Source organism: Branchiostoma lanceolatum, chromosome 12, assembly GCF_035083965.1.
Source record: "Branchiostoma lanceolatum isolate klBraLanc5 chromosome 12, klBraLanc5.hap2, whole genome shotgun sequence".
NCBI classification, from domain to species: Eukaryota; Metazoa; Chordata; class Leptocardii; order Amphioxiformes; family Branchiostomatidae; genus Branchiostoma; species Branchiostoma lanceolatum.
Window position 1 is genome coordinate 18,340,816 of NC_089733.1, and position 24,469 is coordinate 18,365,284.

The 24,469-nt window shown below is 41.4% G+C and overlaps 2 protein-coding genes across 2 annotated transcripts; one reads left to right on the forward strand and one right to left on the reverse strand.

Annotated features, from left to right (window-relative positions):
• On the forward strand, positions 1-22,113 carry LOC136446163 (tropomyosin-1-like). Its single transcript, XM_066444481.1, has 10 exons — positions 1-113; positions 1,895-2,042; positions 2,429-2,562; positions 3,548-3,593; positions 4,143-4,214; positions 4,696-4,766; positions 7,935-8,010; positions 8,913-8,982; positions 20,652-20,727; positions 21,000-22,113. The coding sequence occupies exons 2-9, from the start codon at positions 1,914-1,916 to the stop codon at positions 20,684-20,686; spliced, it is 633 nt and encodes a 210-aa protein (XP_066300578.1). The 5' UTR covers positions 1-113; positions 1,895-1,913; the 3' UTR covers positions 20,687-20,727; positions 21,000-22,113.
• On the reverse strand, positions 10,919-13,629 carry LOC136446373 (oocyte zinc finger protein XlCOF6-like). Its single transcript, XM_066444717.1, has 2 exons — positions 13,599-13,629; positions 10,919-12,931 (listed from the first exon to the last, which is right to left on the reverse strand). The coding sequence occupies exons 1-2, from the start codon at positions 13,627-13,629 to the stop codon at positions 11,487-11,489; spliced, it is 1,476 nt and encodes a 491-aa protein (XP_066300814.1). The 3' UTR covers positions 10,919-11,486.
• Positions 22,114-24,469: the final 2,356 nt, after the last annotated feature.

Consider the following 24,469-nt stretch of genomic DNA (forward strand, 5'->3'; position numbering starts at 1 on the left):
AAATGAGGCATTACTGGGTTTATCATATAAACATACCGGAGGTGCAGAGCGCGACCACAGAACGCCGCAAGAGCCACACAAGAGCAACTGCGATCTTTCCCAACGAGACAAACGTAAGTTATTATATGTGTTTCAGTGGCTATCCTGCATGTAATATAATTTGTGCTTATACTGCCTACTACGGGCAGAGAAAGGGATAGGTAGCTGGGTATTATTCAACACTTCTCCCATGTTTTCCTGACCTCATCAGGTTGAGGACGCTGGCACGAGGGGGGGGGGGGGGCGGGGGGGGGGGTCGAATTCAATAGTTTTGAAGGGTCGCTGTTGGTAGACGAATGTTCTTACATAACATAGCATAACATAACATACATAACATAACATACATAACATAGTGTTCGGATAGGAGGCATATTGCCTATAAGATCCGCGTCTTAAGCTAAAAGTTCAGAGTTTGTGATTAGAGTTTATGTTGGGCTGGGCGAGTACTCCAGTCCCCTCCAGTGGTTGTCCAGTTTTGACTTGAAGGTGTTCACAGTTTCGGCAGCTACAACATCCGCGGGGAGGCTGTTCCATGAGTTGACAGACCTGACACTGAAGCAGTTCGACCTGGCCGGCTTCTTAGCTTGAGGTTTGACCATCTTGTATGGGTGGCCTCTGGTGCGTCTGTCAACATTGAAGTTGAACAGGCGGCTTGGGTTGACACGGTCGAATCCTTTCACGAACTTGAACACCTGTATCATGTCACCTCTCTTACGGCAGTGTTCAAGGGTTGGAAGTTTGAGGCGGCGTAGTCTGTCCTCATAGCTGATGTCGGCAAAATCTTGTCAGGTTCATATTTAAAGAAGGCTAATTTACTAATCCGTACGTCATATGTGCTGACAAGTTACAAGTACGAGTACACTGGCACGTCAGTTTGGGTTCAACAGTTTGAAGGGTCGCTGTTTGTACACGAATGATCTAGTTCTGCCTTCGCATAGTAGACAACTAGTTGAACTACTTCAGCTCCAATCCCTTCACCTGTGGTCAGTCATCCACATAATTGCAGGTTGCAAACCAAGTGGTAACCTGGTTTTGGAACACAAAATGTAGTCTGGAAAACGATTTGATAAATGGTAGGTAAATCTTCTCAAGTTAAAAGAATGTTAACTTTATGCTTAAACCGTCATGGCATTTACGTTGATGAAAGTTAGACATCCAGGTAAAATTTTGAAACAGTCAGACGTTTCAGACAGCATCCACTGTCTTTCGTCAGTGACTAACGATAGGACTCAGACAACAGAACAAATTCTTATCCAGTTGCTTGAGTAATTATTTTTGGCGCTTCATGGCATTTTTCCATTCGCCAGACACATTATGGAAATTTGCGGATTTGAAATTAGATTCTGTTAATTCTTTATAGAATTTCTCAGATATCAATATATTCACTGGAGACAAAAAGCCGTCCGGATAAAGTGTACTTTTGACGTTATGATGATCTGCAGGTAGCTGTAGGTTTTTGGAACTCCCCTGATCTGGTCCAACCGCTGCTCATTACCGGTGATACATTCTGCTGGACGCACGATAATTACAAGTCACTACAGAACAATAGAAACGCCGCAGGGGGGATTATTTTGGTTCATTTAGATAAAGGTCTTATGGAGGTCTTATTCACACCCGGGTGGAGTGAGGAAATTCGTGTTAAGTGCCTTTCCCAAGGGCACAACATCGGAGCATACCAGTGGTTTCGAACCCGGAACCCCTAGGTTCTGGGCGAAACAGATCAAACACCCTACCGATTGCGCCAAACGATGCCACGTCTGTTGAAACGTCTGGAGAGGAACAAATGAAGTTGTATACGTAACAGAACAAACCTACGTCCAACTCATCGCCTGACCTTCATACACGCATATTTCAGGTCATTCGAATTTGATACAATGGAGGGTGGAAAGCTCAGCAAGCTGAAGGCAAAGTTGACCGAGATTTCGAATCAGATTGACGAAGCCGATGCCCGGAAAGCAGACGCCAATTCAAGTCAGAGAGAGGCCAGCCAGCGACTGGAAAAGGTATAAAAACATAACATAGATATTTTCATCAATCAACAATGGAAAGGCAACATTTGCAAGTACATAATGTTTACCTTCACATATCTCCCTCTCCCTCTCTCTCTCTCTCTCTCTCTCTCCCCCCCCTCTCTCTCTCTCCCTCTCTCTCTCCCTCTCTCCCTCTCTCCCTCTCTCTCCCTCACTCTATCTCTCTCTCCCCCTCTCTCTCTCTCTCTCTCTCTCTCTCTCTCTCTCTCTCTCTCTCTCTCTCTCTCTCTCCCTCTCTCTCTCTCCTTCTCTCCAGGGGACGACCAATGACCCCATCTTGCTATAGCATTACGAAATTGACAACAAAAGTTAATTTTAGTGGTAAAATCTCACATTTATGGCTCTATTTTTACCTGCAGGCTGAGTCTGAGGTTATGAGCATCGAGAGACGGATTACACTGCTGGGGAAAGAGTTGGCGGATATCAAGAGTAGGAATGAGAACCTCGCTGCCAAGTTGCAGGAAGTAGAGGGAGGAACTTCTACCATCGAAGGGTAGGTAGAAGATCATCACTGAAATGTGCGAATACCAGAGATTTGGCCAGATGAATGATAGACTTTCAGGAATTAGAAACTTCTGTTGAAACTGTCTAAAATTTGTCGTCACGTCGTTTATAAATATGTTTTCTTAAATACATGTTGGACTGCACATTTTATAAAGCTCACTGATGAAAGAGTGTGGATGCTACCTGAAACGCCCCGCCGTTTTCAAAACCTATCCAGTAGCCTGAGTAAATGTTATGTTATGTATCATCGTGTTATATTGTGTGTAGTTATCTTCTGTGGCTATCATATACATGGCCTACTGTTGTCTTGTGTATGATTATCTGATGTGTATTTATCTTATATATAATTATCTTATGTATGGTTAAAAGTAGTAATATCATTCAGATAGCTTGATGAATGAAATTATATAAAAATTTAATAAACGAACTGTTTGTTGTTATATGCAATTGTGTACTTATGCAGAGAAGCAAACCTTCAGTAGTGCACGAAGGAAAAGAGGAACATTAACCTACTCTTTGTGAACTACCTAATGTGATTCACAACATTAAGGTACAACTGAAGGGTGGCTGAGGAGTTTTGGGATGTTATTGAAAAAAAAAACTTTATTATAGTTTATAAACTTTCCTCAACCTTGTTTTTTTTTTCAGGTAGTACCTTATAGCAAGATGATGATTTATGCAAAATGGTATGACGTCATGATTACGTCATCACGAGTTATAAGGCCATGCCCATTTTAAAAAAAAGGCTCTCTTTGGCTTGTACTTCGATGTTTATCAATATCACTTTGCAAGAATGTACATGATAATAATACGTTTATATTTTGAAGTGATGATTTTTGGCGAATTCTTATTGCTATTTTTGATCAAAAATTCGCCATAAATCATCATTTCAAAATATAAACGTAGACTCGCATAATCCTTGCTGTAGTACTATCATGTACATCATGTACATTCAAAGTCTCTGTTTTCATTAGGGCCAGGAGGGAGCTAGAGGAACTTGAGACTTCGGGCGATGAGACGGTAAGTCATCATCTTCATCATCATCATCATCATCAGCGATTATACTGTATAAATGCTCAGATTGACGTGTGCAACTTCACCAAAGGCAGGAACTAACGAGAATATCATTATTCTGTGATTAGGTCGGTGTCCACTTCAAAAGACATTGGGCCAGAGATTTTTTTGATTTTGTTTTGTTTTTTAACAACAATGTAGACGATCAACAATGTTTTCCTATTGGACTATCTAAAATTGTCTTCTCTTTATTTGCATATCAATTCATTGTTCGTGGTTAAAAACCTGCTGTTAATCTTGCTCACAGTCACTGACGAAAAGTAGTGGATGCTACTTGAAACGTCAGGTCGGTAGGTGTGATGTAAGAGCTGCAACCGTGCCGCGTGCCTGCGAAGCTGGTGTGTTACGTCGAAGGGTGGATATACCGGCTATGTAGATACAGATATATACATAGCCCATTGTAACACATACACAAAATAAAATACGTCGGCGTTATACAGAACTCAGAATGGTCAGTCTCACCTTTTTTAATCTCCCTTGCACGTTTCGATGCAGGTGCAGCGGTTGGAAGAGGAGGTCAAAGAAGCAAAACGGGAGAAAGAAGAGGTGGGCACCAGGATGAGAGAGGTAAACCCTTTATTCCCAAGCAGAACTATCGGGGGCAAGGCAGCATCAGAAGGTGGCCTATTGAACACTGGTATGCCTGGTCACCGATAGATCTACCTGCCTGGATATTAGTAAATCCTATCATTTGTCATATTCTGATCGCCTTTGATTTCTTAAAAGTCCTGATGTTGGCGACCCTGACTAGGGACCAGCAGGTTGGGAGTTCGAATCCCGTTTGCACGTTACTGGAAAAGGCCACCGTTATGAGGATGTGGCGTTCAGCGCTAAGTCCACAGTTATCTGTACTCGTCGAAATGATCTAGAGGAATTTTAATACTGTACATAGAGTCTTTCTCCTCTGTCACGACATGTAAAGGATTAGCCCTATTACTGTAACTTTAACAATTGTTATCATGGCTTACCCGCCACCTCGGCGCGTTACTTTATAGTCTTGAATAATGTGTGTGTTTTTTCTGCCAACTTTGCCCCCCCCCCCCCCCAGGCCGAAAGGCGGCTCGTGGTGGTGAAGCGAGACTTGGAGAAGACGAAAATAAAATCCGAGACGTTTGAGGGGTAAGTATGACGTCATACATTATAAATAGTATTAGCAGAATTCTGCGCTTGAACTCAAGATGAAACATTCGTGACTAATTTTCAAAATAAATAGATAAATCTTATCAGGTTAGAAATCACTGGTCTAAGATAACCATGTTTTTTTACTCAGAATCAGGATCTATCTAATATAAACAGCTGACGTTTCGATGACCGTCTGTCGCCTTTCTCATTTGTTTTCGTATATTTGTCAATAATTATTCGTACTTTTCGTTTGGAAGCGCATTGTTAGCAGCGACACCTAGCTGCAGTGTGGATTAATGCAGCACCGCCATGAGGAAGGTGACAGGCTGCTGTTGATTGTGTATATATATCTTGGCTGTGAATTAAGAACCGTTATCCAAGATTAAAGATTGTTTTATTTGTATTGATTTGATCTTGACGGTGAGGGAGAAATTTGTGTATTGTTGAAATTCGTCTTGAAATAAGAGTGAAAAGTTTATTCACAGCTGATGAATAAAATTTTTGATTTAAAAGATTTTTCAACTTATCCTGGGGGATAGAACGCTAGATAGCTCAAGCTATTTATCCCTTCTTTTTATTCCAAAAAAGTATTTCAATCGAAAACCGTGATAACTACTTTTACACGTGATAACGTCTGTCACAAATGTATCCCATTATTTCACTAGAAAGACAATTTTTGAAACTCTTACTAGTGTATTGTTGGGATAGCACCCCCTTATCCCATCAATTCACTATAAGAGACATCTAAATAACTCTTACTAGTGTATTGTTGGGATAGCACCCCCTTATCCCATCAATTCACTATAAGAGAAATCTCTTACTAGTGTATTGTTGGGATAGCACCCCCTTATCCCATCGATTCACTATAAGAGACATCTAAATAACTCTTACTAGTGTATTGTTGGGATAGCACTCCCTTATCCCATCGATTCACTATAAGAGAAATCTCTTACTAGTGTATTGTTGGGATAGCACCCCCTTATCCCATCGATTCACTATAAGAGACATCTAAATAACTCTTACTAGTGTATTGTTGGGAGAGCACCCCCTTATCCCATCAATTCACTATAAGAGACATCTAAATAACTCTTACTAGTGTATTGTTGGGATAGCACCCCCTTATCCCATCAATTCACTATAAGAGAAATCTCTTACTAGTGTATTGTTGGGATAGCACCCCCTTATCCCATCGATTCACTATAAGAGACATCTAAATAACTCTTACTAGTGTTTTGTTGGGATAGCACCCCCTTATCCCATCAATTCACTATAAGAGACATCTAAATAACTCTTACTAGTATTGTTGGGATAGCACCCCCTTATCCCATCGATTCACTATAAGAGACATCTAAATAACTCTTACTAGTGTATTGTTGGGGTAGCACCCCCTTATCCCATCGATTCACTATAAGAGAAATCTCTTACCAGTGTATTGTTGGGATAGCACCCCCTTATCCCATCGATTCACTATAAGAGACATCTAAATAACTCTTACTAGTGTATTGTTGGGATAGCACCCCCTTATCCCATCAATTCACTATAAGAGACATCTAAACAACTCTTACTAGTGTATTGTTGGAATAGCACCCCCTTATCCCATCGATTCACTATAAGAGACATCTAAATAACTCTTACTAGTAAATCAAGAGCTTCTTGATGGATTACAATGATATTTGGTATGTGGGCGGGTGTTGAAGCCGACATTCAAGGTCGATTTGGGGCCCCCTGGTATGTGACCTTGGTACAGTGCATATTAATTTTTTGTGGCACATCTGTTAGTAGCTATTTATAGCGAACGTGGGTCACTTCTCCTGGGCCCGACAGGTGGGGGTCATACCATTGAGGGATATAGAATGGGGGAACTGGTTTAATAACAAACAAAGCAAATAAGGAAGTTATTTGTATAATTGGTATCTGTTGATAAAACTCCCCTGCAGTTCCAGAGGAAGCTGCTAGGGGGCCCAAACCTACACCACTCCTTTATTATATAACAAGCTATGTGCCACCAAAAAATCAAGACGGATAAGAGGGTGCTATCCCAACAATACTAGTAAGAGTTATTTAGATGTCTCTTATAGTGAATTGATGGGATAAGGGGGTGCTATCCCAACAATACACTAGTAAGAGATTTCTCTTATAGTGAATCGATGGGATAAGGGGGTGCTATCCCAACAATACACTAGTAAGAGATTTCTCTTATAGTGAATCGATGGGATAAGGGGGTGCTCTCCCAACAATACACTAGTAAGAGATTTCTCTTATAGTGAATCGATGGGATAAGGGGGTGCTATCCCAACAATACACTAGTAAGAGCTATTTAGATGTCTCTTATAGTGAATCGATGGGATAAGGGGGTGCTATCCCAACAATACACTAGTAAGAGTTGTTTAGATGTCTCTTATAGTGAATCGATGGGATAAGGGAGTGCTATCCCAACAATACACTAGTAAGAGTTATTTAGATGTCTCTTATAGTGAATCGATGGGATAAGGGGGTGCTATCCCAACAATACACTAGTAAGAGATTTCTCTTATAGTGAATCGATGGGATAAGGGGGTGCTATCCCAACAATACACTAGTAAGAGTTATTTAGATGTCTCTTATAGTGAATCGATGGGATAAGGGGGTGCTATCCCAACAATACACTAGTAAGAGATTTCTCTTATAGTGAATCGATGGGATACGGGGGTGCTATCCCAACAATACACTAGTAAGAGATTTCTCTTATAGTGAATCGATGGGATAAGGGGTGCTATCCCAACAATACACTAGTAAGAGATTTCTCTTATAGTGAATCGATGGGATAAGGAGGTGCTATCCCAACAATACACTAATAAGAGTTTTTTTCAATGGATTTTATAGTAAATTGATGGGATAACAACATCAAATAAGAGTTATCCCAACTTTTAAATGCTATCCCGTTTTCTAACAGGAATTATTTTCAGAACTAAATAATAGGAATAAATAATCAAGTCTCGCTAGATGTTCCATGTTATCACTGTTGTCATTATTGCTCAGTTTTGTTCTTTGTATATGTCACTGTTAAGTTACCAATTTGTGTGCAGCGCCACATTGCCCTAGCTCTTGTCTTAAAAATGATTTTAAAAAAGTATTGTTTTAAACTCCTTTTTTATCCGAGAAAATGACGAACCATTTCTTCCCCAGGCGGGTCAAGGTGTTGGAAGCAACGCTAGAAAATGGATCATCCCATATCAGATCCATGGAGAGAAGCGAGCACGAGGTGAGCTTTCACTTTCACTTGCACTTTCAGCATTTTGTTTACTCAGTGCAGCCCGACTCGAGAAGCCCTCCCACTAGTCAGGCCCCTACACGGGTCATAGCAAACAGTTTGGTTTCCATAGTGACAGAGAACACTGAGGTCCTATTGGATGGATTGATACAGTGATCAAAAATCATTAGCTTCTATTGGCGACTCTATGAAAGGGAATGGTTCTCTTGAGTTAGAGATCTAGACGCATGGGCACAAGCTCTCATGGAGGCTTATGGCGTTGAATGGAGGTCCCGTGCTTGGGGAGAGCCACACCCAACGCATGTTAAAGAACCCACCACACCTTTCGAAAAAGAGTAGAGCCAACACCTCTAAGTCAGGAGAATTGGTAACATCCCAATCCTGGTGATTTGTGCCTATGTACTGATGTGTGTAGCCTGGTTTCCATGGTGACAGAGAGCCCTGAGGTCCTATTGGATGGATTGCCATAGTGATAAAGAATCCTGAGCTCCTATTGGATGGATTGACATAGTGATAAAGAATCCTGAGCTCCTATTGGATGGATTGCCATAGTGATAAAGAATCCTGAGTTCCTATTGGATGGATTGCCATAGTGATAAAGAATCCTGAGCTCCTATTGGACGGATTGCCATAGTGATAAAGAATCCTGAGCTCCTATTGGATGGATTGCCATAGTGATAAAGAATCCTGAGATTTTCCCCTCTCACTGGACCCACGACGCTTTGGCGACCTCGCTGCGTCCTAGATTGAATTTGAGTTAGCCCTGACTTTACAAAGGGAGTACCATGCAAAACAACAAATCACACAAAGCGCAAAAAGATTCGTTTTTTATCGATGAAATTCGATATACGGGTTTTTCCTATTTCATCCTGTTTTATGGTTTAAATTTCCAGATTTCCATGGAAAATGAACGGGCGGAAGAACAGATAAAACAGTTGGAGGGCATGTTGAAGGAGAAACAGGGTAACTATGTCACTCTTCTAGATGGATACCAAAGGTGCCAACGCATTCGCACGAATGCAATGAAAAACACACGAAGCACTTTGCAAAAGCATTCGGATGTTATAAAAAACGCACGAAGAACCAAAAGAAAACGTGCGTTCATGATGCCAATAACGTTAACTGTTACAGATGAACTTTCATGTGAGCATCTATATATCGAACGTTATTTACGTGCTTAACCTCATTAAATTGACTGCATCCTTTTTTTCCACAACTTTATTCACCACCACCAATTTTTACAACGAAGAATAAAATTAAGTTAAAATCACAGCATCATGATAATTCAGAGCAATACACTACCTGTGACCAATCGGTACATAAAGTAAGAAGTTCATGAAAATATGGACGAATACGAAAACATACGCTTTGCTACAAAATCGAGTAGCGTTCAGCATAATATGGCCACAACATTTCAGAGCTTAGAAGAACGGAAAGATGGTTAAACTTTTTTTTCCTTCTCCTCGTATTTTTATCAATGAATTTACGGATACTGGATGAATGAAGTAACCTCGTTTTTTTCTTTATTTTTTTTTCAGGCCGTGCCTGAAATCCTTCCAACATAACACCAGCCTACTCCGACAGTAGGACAACTTTTTGCGACTTTTATCGACCGTTGTATCCATTTATTTAGCAAAAATGACAAAAATAAAACTGGTATAATTCACATTCAAGTACGTCACCATGACGCAATAGGGTGAATTCCTGTGACGTCATCGCCACCATTTTGAGTTCAGATCATCGGTCATTTACTTTTCAATAAATCTTTGCTCAAGTGTTAAAGGGTATTCAGAGGTATCACAAGCATCTCAAATAATCACTATTCGGTGCAGAAATGTCAAAGAAGAGCAAACAAAATGTTAAAGGTAATGGGACGTAACTTTGGACTCAGCTCGTACGCTCGTCTCTGCTGTAGTCTCTAACCAGACTAATAGTCTTGTTTTAACTAACAGGTAATTGTATTCTTAAGTATATCAATGAATGGAGAGATTTTGGAGGGATTTTAGAACACTTGTACTAGTATTCATTATAGTGTTGTGTCAGCAGGGGTTATTGTGTCCTTATACAGTATTTACTAGTGAATGGAAAGATTTTAGAGATTTTGATGTTTTCGGAAAGTTTGGACAGTTCTCATTCCACATACGTTATTAGTGTTGTGTTACAGGGTAATTATTGTGTCCTCAAATTTACTAATGACGGGAAAGATTTTAGAGATTTTGTTAAGTTTGGGTGGTTTTCATTCACCGCAGGCCCGAGGGCAAGACTTTTTGGATTAACATTGACAAAAGCTCGCAGGTTCATTCTTCCTGGTTGTTTACTTGTTTCTTATTTCACTGGAAAAAATGATAGGTGCAAAACGAATCATGGTGTAGGCGACAGTAGACTTGTAATCTTATGGTGAGATTGATACATTATATGAAAGATACTTGTGACGTATAAACCATTTAGGCAACTTATCGTAGCCTGTACTTTTGTGGTTTCAACATAAAATGGCAACATGTTGTTCAATAAACTTCATACCGAAGTGTCACGTGTGTTTAATGTCCTCTCGTCAACTTTGATTAAAACAACTTTGAACAAAGCTGTTTCAAATAAACAAACTGGCCTGTAAACGCTGAAAATTGATAGATTTGGTTGCAAACAGTAACATTATACATGGTTCATTGATATTTCTCAATACAAAAAGTACCCAAAAAAAGCACATTGTAAAAAAACGGTAGCGGTGTAGCCCCCACCAGGCTAACACTCGTACACAGACACACGCACATACACACACACACTCACACGCACACATACAGACACGATGGGGGGGGGGGAGTATTCGCTAAGAGAACATAAGGAAAAGAAAGCTTTGCGACCTTCCTCTTTAAGAATATATCCACCCAGGACAAATTGATAATACTTGGAATTGATGATGATTTATTAATCGTGAACACATGCCACTGACATTCTTACAAAATTGATATCAGTTACTTTTCAATTAGTTATTTAGTTAGTTTCTACTAAAGAGTAGCGTAGGTATAGTATTACAGTGCAGGGAAACCATCGTCAAAAAATGGACTACACTTCGATGCTGCAGTTTCAGCTGCTACTAACACCGAGGATAGAAAGCAAATATGCTACTTAAGTATCCAGGTTCCAGTGCCATTATGAGAGGAACACACATTTCCGAAACATTCATTTCTTTCTTTCAAATGAAACAAAGAAATGTTTGTGCATTAAGAGGGTTTATCTCCTGTATGGGATCTCATATGCTGGGATAAGTAGGACTTTCTAGCTACTCTGTACCCACACTTCCCACATACGTAGGGTTTCTCACCTGTGTGCTCTCTTAATATGTCTGACCAAAGTAGATTTCAGTGCTGCAGAATAGTCGCACTGGTCATACATGTAGGCTTTTTCTCCTGTATGGGTTCTTATATGTTGGCATAAGGAAGACTTCTGAGATGTCCACATTCCCCACACCTCTAGGGCTTCACACCAGTGTGTTTTGCTGCTACATGCCTGCCCAACTGACCTTTCTTTGCTGCAGAATAGTCACACTGGTCACATTTGAAGGGTTTTCCCCCTGTATGAGTTCTCATATGTTGGGACAAGTGGTGCTTTAGAGATGTCCTGAACCCACACTCCCCACATATGTAAGGTTTTTCACCACTGTGCTTTCTTCTATGTTTGGCCAAAGTGGATTTCTCTGCTGCAGAATAGTTACACTGGTCACACTTGAAGGGTTTTTCTCCTGTATGGGTTCTCATATGTGCAGTTAAGGTAAACTTTTGAACTGTCCTGTATCCACACTCCTCACATATGAAGGGCTTCTCGCCATTGTGTTTTGATGCTATATGCCTGTCTAAATGACATTTCTGTGCAACAGAATAGTCACACTGGTCACATTTGAAAGGCCTTTCTCCTGTATGGATTTTCAGATGTTGGGATAGGTGCTGCTTGAGAGCGGCCCTGTACCCACACTCCCCACATATAAAAGGTTTATGACCAGTGTGTTTTGCTCCTATATGCCTGTCCAAGTGACTTTTCTGTGCAGAAGAATAGTCGCACTGGTCACACTTGAAGGGTTTTTCTCCTGTGTGGGTATTCAAATGTTTGGATAAGTGGTCCTTTTTAGCCGTCCTGTACCCACACTCCCCACACATGTAGGGTTTCTCACCAGTGTGCTTTCTGACATGCTTGACCAAACCGGATTTCCCTGCTGCAGAATAGTCACACTGGTCACACTTGTAGGGTTTTTCTCCTGTATGTTTTTTTATATGCTCGGAAAGATGAGACTTTTTTGCTGTCCTGTACCCACACTCGCCACACGCATATGGTTTCTCACCTGTGTGTTTTGTACAGTGTAAATCTAATGTGTATTTCCGTGCAGCGGAATAGTCACAATGGTCACATTTGTAAGGTTTTTCTCCTGTGTGGGTCCTCATATGCTCGGATAGGTGGCCATTGTTTGCTGCCCGGTACCCACATTCCCCACACTTGTAGGGTTTCTCACCTGTATGGGTTCTCATATGTTTAGCTAAGTCAGCCCTCTTAACTGTCCTGTACCCACACTCGCCACACTTGTAGGGTTTCTCACCAGTGTTTTTAACCACATGCCTTCTTATCTTGCCTTTGCTCTTCTGTACCTTTAAGGTTGATTTGTTGTCAGGTTGGGGAAAGTTCACATCACACGTTTCCTGCTGCAGGCCCATGTCTGTTGTCTGGGTCTTCCTGCTGTCACTCTCCTTCCCAGGGTGTTCAAAATTGTCTGCCTCATCCCCAGGATATCCAGAACAGGCCATCTCGTTCCTGGAATATTCAGTACAGCCTTTCTTGTTCCCAGGGTGTTCAATGCAGTCCATCTCCTGCCCAGGATGTTCAGGACAAATTCCTGCAGGAGAATGTTCAGGAATGTTCCATCTCTGTCCTGTTGAGGGGAGGGAGTGATACTTAAGATTGATATTCATTTTTCTGGTTTTGTCCCTATCCTAGTCTAATCCAGAAATTGCTCAACCCCTCCCTAGTTCCTGGTCCAAATTGCTCCAAACCCTCCCTAGTTCCTAGTCTAGATGCTTGGACCCTACCCACTTCCAACCCACCCTCTTCCACCCCCTCCCATCTACACCGCCTCCAGAATATTGTATAAAAGTTAGCGGTACGTAGCCAGAAATTAAAGAGAGTCAGAACAGAACATCATTATCCCGTCGTAGTTTCCGGCTTACTTCCGGTTTAGATTAATTAGCATCACCCCATCACCAACTTCTCTACAGGTATCCGTATCTTATGTTACGTTTAGTTAGTATTATATTCCTTGTATGTTATCGACAGCAGTAAACTGAATAAATATCACATCAAACTGTAAACCGACCGGAGTCTTGGTGAGAGCGCTATATAACGGCAAGACAAGACAAGACAAGTTATAGACACGTCAGCATGTTGAAGTTGGTATCAAAGTTAACAACAAGCCCAACTCCTGGCCACTAGACCATCTGTTACGGCTGCAAAGACATTTTCTTATGTTGTAATTCCTACAGACTCTAAACCAAACTCTAGTTTTCCTCCCAAAAGTCAACCAGGACAGAAAATAGTCTCACCCTCCCCCTTCCTGCTTTGCTCGGCCGCCATGTTTGTTTTCCAGCTGTAGTCTCACACCAAAGTTTCTACGCCAGCTGCGCAGCTATCAATGTAATGTCAGGCGGGTGATACGGGGGCTCTGTGACGAATACACCATTTTGGAATGCGGAGAGGATGCAGAAGACTTCTTTCTTCTTTTTTTTTTATTATATCAAACACATATTCCTTATTTGCTAAGATATTATCATTGTTTGTATCAACAGCCAAAGCCGCCAATTCAGTCTGCAACGTCAGGCATGGAGATCATATGTTGATAAAAAGACATAAACAAATCTACGGAAAATTCAAACAGAACGTACGTTGCTTCTATTCCCCCCTTGTATTAGTGTCTGTTGGTAATGAGAATTATTGTTGTTTCTGCCATATGCATACCGTATACCGCTTTCTCGTTGGCCAACTGTATCAATCATGATTCAAATTGTGCTTTAAACCATAAACGAATCATAAACTGATACCCCACGTACCCTCCCTGTTCGAAATGAAAGCTAAAATGTTCCCTTCTGCACCAGAATAACATCTGCCTGCCAACCCAGTGCAAGGCGCTCTGGGTGCACGAGAAGCGAAGGTTAGACGCGGCCAGTGCACGCAGTGCTGTTTTCGGATGTTGTTGCCCACATTCTGCGCAAGGAGAGGTCATTGACCCTGCCCATAACCAGGTCACCGACCCGCCACCGCCGCCTGCATGTGCCACGCCGGCGATTTGCATATGCACATTAGGTGAAACCATTTGCAAACGGGGAGTACTGTAAAAATATATTTTTACGTAATGAAATATTACAGCATTTTCAACCAATATAGCGGGTATAGATATTTCAATATAAAGTAGTATTTTATCTATTAGTTATATTGATGATTTATTATGTTATGAAATTGAATTCTAAAAAGAATCATATGAAAAACGTACCCCTGTGGGTCAACATGTGTGTAAACACGTTTCGCAAGTGAATTTGGGTCAGGGGACAGCATTGTCTACCGGTGCAGCCATCTAAATACAGAAAACATCGCCGAGAACTGTGAAAACAGGACGTCTGACGACTCTACACATTACAAGGTTGGTCAGCCTACTGTTTGTGTGAGTTTGTGGATCACAATTTGTGCTCTTCCTGGTAGAACGTTCGAGCATGTTGTACCGGTGCGCCCTCCCCCAAAAAAGTTAGGTTTTGCCTGTCTGAAACCAGCTGAAAGTGTAGCTAAAGTATACATTGAGTAAGATGAGTCTGCTGTCATATGTTCTTGCCTCTGTCACTGATACTGTTTTAGGTTGAAGATTTTGTGTGACGTTTGGTAAAGTCGTGAATAACGTTAGAATAATGATGCCTATTTACAAGTGTTATCTTACAAACAATGCAGTCCAAGCCTTTCTTCATTTACTGCACACCAAGGGAGTTAAGTTTTGTTCTTTGATTGTCTGCATGTCCATATGTGTGTGTGTGTATGTGTGTCCGTGTGTATGTGTGTGTGTGTGTCCATGTGTGTGTGTGTGTGTGTGAAAGTGTGTGTGTGTTTGTGAAAGTATATGTGTGTGCGTGAGTGTGTCTGTTTGTATGTGTCTGTACGTATATGTGTGTTTGTTGCAATTCCACAGTCCTGGGGCTCAAGTTCGATCCTAGGGTCGACTCCAGCTCTTGCATGTTGTAAGGGATTGCATTCGTCATTTTGGATGGTGACGTAAAGTCGGTGGCCCTGTGCATAAGCCTCAAGCGTCAAACCTCTGCATGTAAAAGAACCCAACACATTTATCAAAAAGAGTAGGGGTAACTCCATTTGCTTGGCCAAAAACAGGAGCCGTAGCGAAGCCGCATTGCACTACCACTACTTGAAAAACATCATGCCTCACCTCAATTGAGGATGATGCTTTACCTACCTACATATATGCACAGTAGACTTGCAATCTTGCAGCTATATCAATACCTAACAAAGTTTCATTCCTTTTAGTTGATGGGAAGTTAGTCAAAATTAGGAAAACCTTTCCTGAACACACAGTGTATGACCATGATGGCAGCTCTGAATTCAGCTGGCTCCACTATCACACCTCACTCCACTCTAGCAGCTGTAAGAGAAAAACTGTAGATATGCATATAACTATTAGACACAAGGGGCTGCATGCCCTTTTACATAGTGTAATTGGCCATTTTAATACATAGTTCATAGTGGACTGCCTAAAGTAACACAAGAGTGTTATCAGCTAATTTTATGTATAGTGAAATTGGCACCTGAATTTAGCATTAGGCCAGCTTGCCAAATGTAATGTAGTCAATGCCTTCCTGAACTAACGTTAAGTGTTGACAGCTCCCATGCAAACCACGTCTTACAGTTAATACATTGTGCAATACTCCAATAACTTGGTAGAGCTGAGATCACCATGAAAACCATGAAAATGAAACAGTTGTGAACAGTTCAAAATTTACTGTTTTTGGACACTGCAATTCAGCAGACCAAATTTTTATCTTTATTGAGTAATAGTATTGTGTTCTGAAGAAGAGTAGGGGAGACTCGGTGTGCTTGGCTATATATATGCGTGCTAAAAAAGTGTAGATGAGGGTAGAAATCGGTCCTCCAGCATTCCTCACATTCTAAGGGACACAGAAAACAGGTTTGTGCACTATCATGGGTACCAATGAAGAAGATATACTTCTTGTCATGTTACATGACATCCACACAAAGTTTAATTTAGCATATAGCCGGCTGTTCTAACTCCTTGGTCTTGATCATTGTTTCATGCTTTTAATTGTTGTGGTTTTTAAGGAAAAATAAACAATTTCCTTGCTGCAAGTGAAAATGCATAGACATATGTCATCTTAATTTGGGACAGTAAAAATTTGATTTGGGCCAGTATATTTTCATGTTCTTGCTAGTTATAGGGCAAGTGAATTTTTTTTAAACATGTCCAACCCTGTACTAGCACATACATACATGCATATGATACATGACAAGGACTGTTTTACCTAAAAAAGAGAGTATTTATCACAAGTATAGCAACAAATGCATACAAGATAGCTATATTTTGGGACCTGGGTTCAATAGGAAGTAGGAAGTATGTGTCAGGTAACTCAAGATTTACACTGGCCACATCTAATGCCATTCTTATCCAACACCTGAACCTTTTTGTTTAGGCAATTTACAATTGTTGCAGTTTGAAATCTTGTCACTAGGTGGCATCAGTGTATCACAAAAGCCTGTCCTGGTTGAGACCTGCAGTTAGTATAGCTGGCACCAGGGGGCAGTGGTGGAACACAAGTGCCAATGCAGATCGTGTGTAAGTTTGGAACATTGAGATAACCTAAACCAAAAAGATGTTAATACGCAACTCCTGCGGACTTGTATATATGCACAAGTGTGACAATGGCTTTATATTGATACAAGAGTAACAAGACCATGGCACACTTTCATCTCCAGGCAGATGTGAAGGTAGAGGAAAGAAACAGTTAATCGGAAAATGTTATGGTTTACCATATCTGGAGATTAATTAGGCACGCTACTGTAATTCTTGATTTGTTAACTGTAACTTAATTTTAGCTAATTTAACGGTCACTAGTCAACCACTGAAATTTCATCATCGCTAATATATTTGATCACTAATATTTGAGACAGTAATGTTTGTACCCACCGTTAAAATTAAGTGACATGACCTACTCAATTTTCCCCCAACCGCTATATTTTCCTGTCGCTATATTAAAGTGATTTACAGTACATAGATATTCTCATTCGGGGCCCTCTCACATGTGACATTCATTACACAATAGGTCTTCTACAGAAAATATAGAGTGTAACAGCACTGACTGAGGATGTACGGCAATGCTGCATTTATGCAAATGTGTATATTGGGAATATCAGTAACATGCATAGCTGCACACAGACAAACATACACACACACTAACATACAAATACAAATAGTTACACAGACACACACAAACACATACACATACACATAGTCACACACTCACAGACACAGTCACACACACACTCACATACACACACACACAGTCGCATACACACACACTCACATACACATACATATAGTCACACACACAGACACACGTACACGCATACACACACAGATACATACATACGCGTACACATAGACACACACAAAAGCAGACAGTGAGAAACACAGACAAAAAAGCCAAAACAATACTTCCCCCCTTGTGAAGCAAAGCGCTCCTAGGGTGACGTCTCGTCTTCCTCTTGATTAGAACATGAAGTGTAATGGCTTAAAAAGAAGTGAGATGCTTTTTCGGTAGCTTTGCTACGTACATGGCTTGCTTATGGGAGAAGTAGTAAAATTGATGTATTTGTTTCCTTATATACAAATTCCCTCATCATCAAAACAACAGCTAATCAGGGAGGTCGGAAAACAGATTCTCGACTGCCTTTTGGTACGGAGGAATTTTTATTCTCTGAAAGAATACGAGTAAGATTTATTACCCCGAGACTGTGTAATCCTGTTGATCCCCTGCTAATCCCCACACCTGTCTGCAAACCTCCCCGCCCATCCAACCACAGTCATACATGGTCTAATCCCTTAATCCCCCCGGGATTAGCGAAACCTGATTACCGCGGATTAACATTTTATTGCGTGCCGGTCGGGGGCAGGCTGTATATGTCCGACATCGGGACCATTCGCGGCGACGTTCTCACAATCACTCACCGCTAAACTAACAGGAGGCACGGACGGGAGATTACGGGATTAAACCGGTCGTCAATGGGACTGCCGGATCAGACCTAACCTGGCTGGGCCTGTCACCAAGGTTACCACGTTGTCAAGGTTACTGTATCGTCAAGGTTACGGTGATGATGGGTCATCTGGTACAGACCCAGCTCTGCTGTTAGGATATTTCCTCAAACTGTCCTAGAGGATGGAACTTATTGTTATTACTGCAAGGGAGAATATACTGTATGTCATTTAATATAGGGACTGGAAGGGTTGCAATGCAGTATGGGGAAGGGGGTGAAGTCTGCCATCTCTGATTGCCATCATGTGGAGGTCAAGTACTAGTTTTGTTTTGTCTGTGTGTGTGTGTTTCTGTCTGTGATTCCAAATATACAACTAGAGTTCCACGACCTCATACCTTCGCCAAATGATTTTAACCTTTATGACTGACGTATTAGGAGTGTTTCTCATCAATTATAAATCAGACCAGTTGATTATCTTAAAATATAACATGTCCATAGTATGAGCTTGACAAATTTTGAGCTTAACGAAAAAGGTTATGCTAATATTTATCATCAATTATGCAAATGAGGCCCTTATTAACATAATATGATTCAACGATGTTCACATTAACATAAGTTCACAATGCCACAAAAAAAGGATTAGATGTATGAAATTGCCGTCATTTGCCAGTGTGGAATAATACAAGTTACTCATTAAGTATGCAAATTAGGCCCACATTTGCATATTTTCTATCTATTAACTATCCCCTCTTCCTCAGTTACAATTTGAATAGTCATATCATGGAACAAAGCGGACTTTTAAAGTTGCCTCATTAATTATGCAAATTAGAATCTGATTTGCATAATTATCGTTCAATCAAACTAAGCATCACATAAGCTGTCCACATACCAAAAATCATGACCATCCATCATGGCCATCTTGTTATAGTATTTTCTCATTAATTATGCAAATGAGGTCTTCATTTGCATAGTTCATATCAATTAATATTTCTCTCTTCCTCAGTTACATATGTCACATGTTTCAGAGTCCTATCATGGAATTTGGCGGATGTATAAACTTTCCTCATTAATTATGCAAATTAGATACTTATTTGCATAAGAAGTATTTAATCATGTACATCATCACTCAAGCTATCTACTTACCAAAAATCATTACCATCCATCAAGCCCTTCTTGAGTTATTCCCTTTCAAAGTCAGACACAAAACCTGCTCCTGCAGTTCCAAAAAAGCCGCTATGGCGGCCAAACCCGTACCACTTACTCTCTGTCCAAAGGTCTATCTCCCACTCAAATATCAGTTCCATAGCATGTCCAGAACACGAGATATCAAAACAGGAAGTTCCACTGCAGTACCGTAAGAAGCCGCTAGGGGGCCCAAAATCTAATCGTTTTCAGGTCTCATCAAGACCTACCAACATACCAAATACCAAGACAATCCATCAAGGCGTTCTTGAGTTATGCTGTGCCACTACAAACATACAAACGCTACCCTCTGCATAACCTTCTCGGCGAAGGTAACAATACAAAATGTAGCATTGACAAATATCCTTATACTGCAATATGTACCATGGGACTGGAAGGGTCAGAGAGCAGTATGGGTAAGGGGGTGAAGTCTGCCATCTCTGATTTGTTAAGTGTTGTAGAGGCCACTTTTGTTATACATGTACTTCGAATCAGATGGATATGCAGGAATTAGTTGTGACAGATCGTTTGGTATGATATAACCAGCTGCTGCCGCGCCGTGTTCCTGCAAAGCTGGTGTGTTACATGGAAGGGCAGTTACAACGGCTACACAGATACAGAAACTGGTGTGTTACACCGAAGGGTGGTTATACCGGGTACACAGAAACAGAAGCCGGTGTATTACAGACTCAGCAAAAGGAGTTTAGACTGACTGACTCGGTAAGGAGGTTATCTTACTGCCGCTGTTGTTTATTGGTTGGTTAGTTTGGTTTGTTTGTTTGTTGGTTGGTTGGTTCGTTTCTCTGCTTATTGGTTTGTTCAGAGGACAAGTAAAGGAATCTTAGATGAAACCAGTTCACAGACTTGTTGGTTAAGAAGTGTTTGGGTTCTTGCGGCGTTAAATGCCCAAGTTTGTTGCTCACATGATGAGCAATAAAGCCATGTGTTATAGTGTATCTACAGCAGGGCTGTCCCCAGCTTTAGATTTTTATTCGTCCCAGTGCCACTCATTGTTTCGGAGCCCATGTTGTTGATTTTGTCCATCCAACAAACTACTAATCAGGGACAGAAGGACAGGTCCTAGAGACAGCACTGATCTACAGACTGTAGTCATGTAAGACTGGTTATGACAGTTGTTGTTACTATGTGTTTTCCAGGTGAGCCTGCCCACCCCTCCACACAAGAATGGTAGTGGCCAGAATAACCAGACACATGTACCAGCGCCTCCAACAGGTGAGAACGGTGCAAACTTTTGGTGACCTTGAAGAGTTTTAAAACTGTTCAAGCTTTAAAGAAGTACTAAAAGTTTCTTAAGGCTCCTTTTTTAGTGATTTTATCTTGCGGTAGTGATTCCTAAACTGCGAAAGTAAAATCACTGTAAAAGTTTCAAGATTTATATGTTGTTTATATTGATTTACCTGTATATAGATTTATGTGTGATCAGTAAAACCCAGCTTCAGTGCCCGCCAACCGCTGACATAGTAAAACTTGTGTTTGACCTTCAGGCATTGCCAAGGTCGGGGGAGCGCGACAGAGCGGACGTGTTTGTGAACCAGTCGGCGTTCCTCCTGGCGATCCTCGGCGTCACCATCAGCTCCTTCAGCGTGCACAGGATGTCCTTCTCAAGACAACTCAAGAAATGAACCCACGTCTTCAAGACATAAACCCCCATCTTTAAGACATGATCCCTCATCTTCAAGAAATGAACCCTTGCCTTCTAGAAATGAACCCTCATCTTCAAGAAATGAGCCATAATCTTCAAGTCATGAACTCACTTCTCCAAGGCATAAAACCTCAACGTCAAAAAAATTACTCGACTAAATTAAGAAAACCCAATCCTCGTCTTGATTACCTTTTCCCTCTTATTTAAGACGTTAATCTTGGCAAGGACATGGATCTTCTTTAAGAAAGGATTGTGCTATTCAAGGCATGAATTGTCATCTTCAAGACAAAGACGCTCTTATTTTAGACATGAACCATCTTCTTGAAGAAACAAACTCCTCAAGACATGAACTGGCCCCTCAAGTCTCCAGATCGGCTCTAAGAAAAGCAATTTGCACAAGAAGACCAAGACAACAAGATTGACAGTTTAGGGTGCCGCGTTAACCTGTACATTAGGATGCACAGATAAGAACTATGTATGATTGTATATATGATAAACACATGATATAAAACACTATCAGCATCACTGCCATGATTTTAGTGCTTTGGGGTACCAGGAAAGAAAAGTATGTAATTAGATGTAAAAAGAATAACTAAAGCCATGATAAGGATGGTTCTGCATTTTAACTTGTCAAGTTAGCCCCAGTTGGCAGTCGGGTTTGAAGAAAAAGTTTAAAAAACTGCTTTGTTAGGAAAATGTATGGTAACACTGAAAAGGACATGATGCCATGTGATTGGTTGGAGCAGAACCAATCAGGAGGTAGCAATCTGGTGTTGGAAAGTGAGGGTGTGAAAGGGGAAGTTGGGGGAAACTGGTGACTGAAACAAGTTATGCATGAAATTAAGCAGAACCCCCATTCACAGCCATATTGTACAATCACAAGAGTTGCGTTGTAAATGGATATTTGTACAGTATAGGAATAACTTCAAGATTGCAACCAGTACAAATTTTGTAACCCTTAGAAATAATTTTGTTGCTTTCATGTGTATAAGTCACATTTTTCAATGATGTACATACCACCAACAGCTGCTACTTTTCAAGATGTATAATTGTAAATGATATTCAATGCTGCACTTTAAGGATGTTGTACCATATCTTATGTTAAGCCACAGTGTGTCTTGCTCCAGTTAAGTAGCATAAATGGTTAAGACATTGTCTCAAGTGCAAATGTAAGACATAAACCTGTACAGTTGTGCTATTTATATTCATAGAGAAATAATATCATTCGTAATACTTTTGCCATGTTTTTTATTGCAATTTATTTTCCTGCTATAGTATACATTGCATCCTTCCCCACCCTCCACCGGTTCCCAAATTTAACCCCCAAGCAGATATCTGGTGATGACGTTAAGCCGTTGAACCGTATATGAGGGAGTTTCAGGCCTCAAGTGTCAAACTTCTGCATGTAAAAGAACCCAACACACTTATCGAAAGGAGTAAGGGTGACCTGGTGTGCTTGGCTAAAGACGCGAACCGCAAACGCTCTACTAGAAGAAGAAGTTGCATTCTGTTATGTGTTGGTCTTTCTAGTTACTTAGTACAACTACAAGAAGAACAGAACACAAAAAAGTGTTGAAAAAAGAACACTTGAAAGACAAAACAAAATGCCGCATTTATATATGAAAAACTAACCATATCTCTTTTTTCTTCTCCCCTCTCCAACCTACTCTCCAAGCAGATGTTAGGCTTCGGCTTGAAATTGTTTCGGACGTCTTTTTAAGCGTTTTCTTGGGCTTTCTATTTTGTCAAGTTTCCTTTTTGTCTGTTTGGCCCAGACATCCCAATTGAAACGCTTAAAAGGGCAAGCCGGAGCCTAACCTCTGCTTGGAGAGTAAGGGTCTGCTTGCTCCAACAACCCGACCTCTGCTTGGAGAGTAAGGGTCTGCTTTCTCCAACAACCCGACCTCTGCTTGGAGAGTAAGGGTCTGCTTGCTCCAACAACCCGACGTCTGCTTGGAGAGTAAGGGTCTGCTTGCTCCAAAAACCCGACGTCTGCTTGGAGAGTAAGGGTCTGCTTGCTCCAACAACCCGACCTCTGCTTGGAGAGTAAGGGTCTGCTTGCTCCAACAACCCGACCTCTGCTTGGAGAGTAAGGGTCTGCTTGCTCCAACAACCCGACCTCTGCTTGGAGAGTAAGGGTCTGCTTGCTCCAACAACCCGACCTCTGCTTGGAGAGTAAGGGTCTGCTTGCTCCAACAACCCGACCTCTGCTTGGAGAGTAAGGGTCTGCTTGCTCCAACAACCCGACCTCTGCTTGGAGAGTAAGGGTCTGCTTGCTCCAACAACCCGACCTCTGCTTGGAGAGTAAGGGTCTGCTTGCTCCAACAACCCGACCTCTGCTTGGAGAGTAAGGGTCTGCTTGCTCCAACAACCCGACCTCTGCTTGGAGAGTAAGGGTCTGCTTTGTCCACCAACCCGACCTCTGCTTGGAGAGTAAGGGTCTGCTTGCTCCAACAACCCGACCTCTGCTTGGAGAGTAAGGGTCTGCTTGCTCCAACAACCCGACGTCTGCTTGGAGAGTAAGGGTCTGCTTGCTCCAACAACCCGACCTCTGCTTGGAGAGTAAGGGTCTGCTTGCTCCACTGCTGCTCCAACAGCCCGATTGACGCGTCATCCATCATGGCCGGCACGCATCAATTTACCGCGGGGCCGCGTCTCCGTGTTTCATCGGGGCGGGTAATCAGGGGGGACAGATCTGGGGCTCCGGAGGAAGGGAGAACGAACCAACCAACCAACCAACAAACGAAAATATGAATGAATGAACTAGGGGATACGCCAAAAATAGTCACTCAAGCAAGTTGATAGAATTATGAAACAGTCAGGCGTTTCAGACAGCATCCGCTGTCTTTCGTCAGTTTCGTCAGAAAAAAATATTCAAAAAGATGCCGTCTGAAACGCCTGACTCTTTCAAAATTTTATCCAGTTGCTTGAGTAACTATTTTTTGGCGTATCTTAATACCTTAATGTCTAACCTACATCAACGAATGAACTAGGGGGCCCAAACCTTCACAACTTACTCTCCCTCCAAAGAGGTATCTACCACTCAAAAATCACGACCACAATGTCCAGAACACGAGATATCAAAACAAGAACTTCCACTGCAGCATCGTAACAAGCCGCTAGGGGACCCACAATCTAATCATCTCGAGGTCTCATCAAGACCTACCCACATACTAACTGCCAGGCATTCTTGAGTGATGGTGTTCACAGACACACGCACTAGAAAACATAACTTTCTTGGGAAAAATGAAGAATCTCTCGGATTGTTTCTACCCCCCCCCCCCCCCCTACTAACACGGTTAGAAAGGCTAC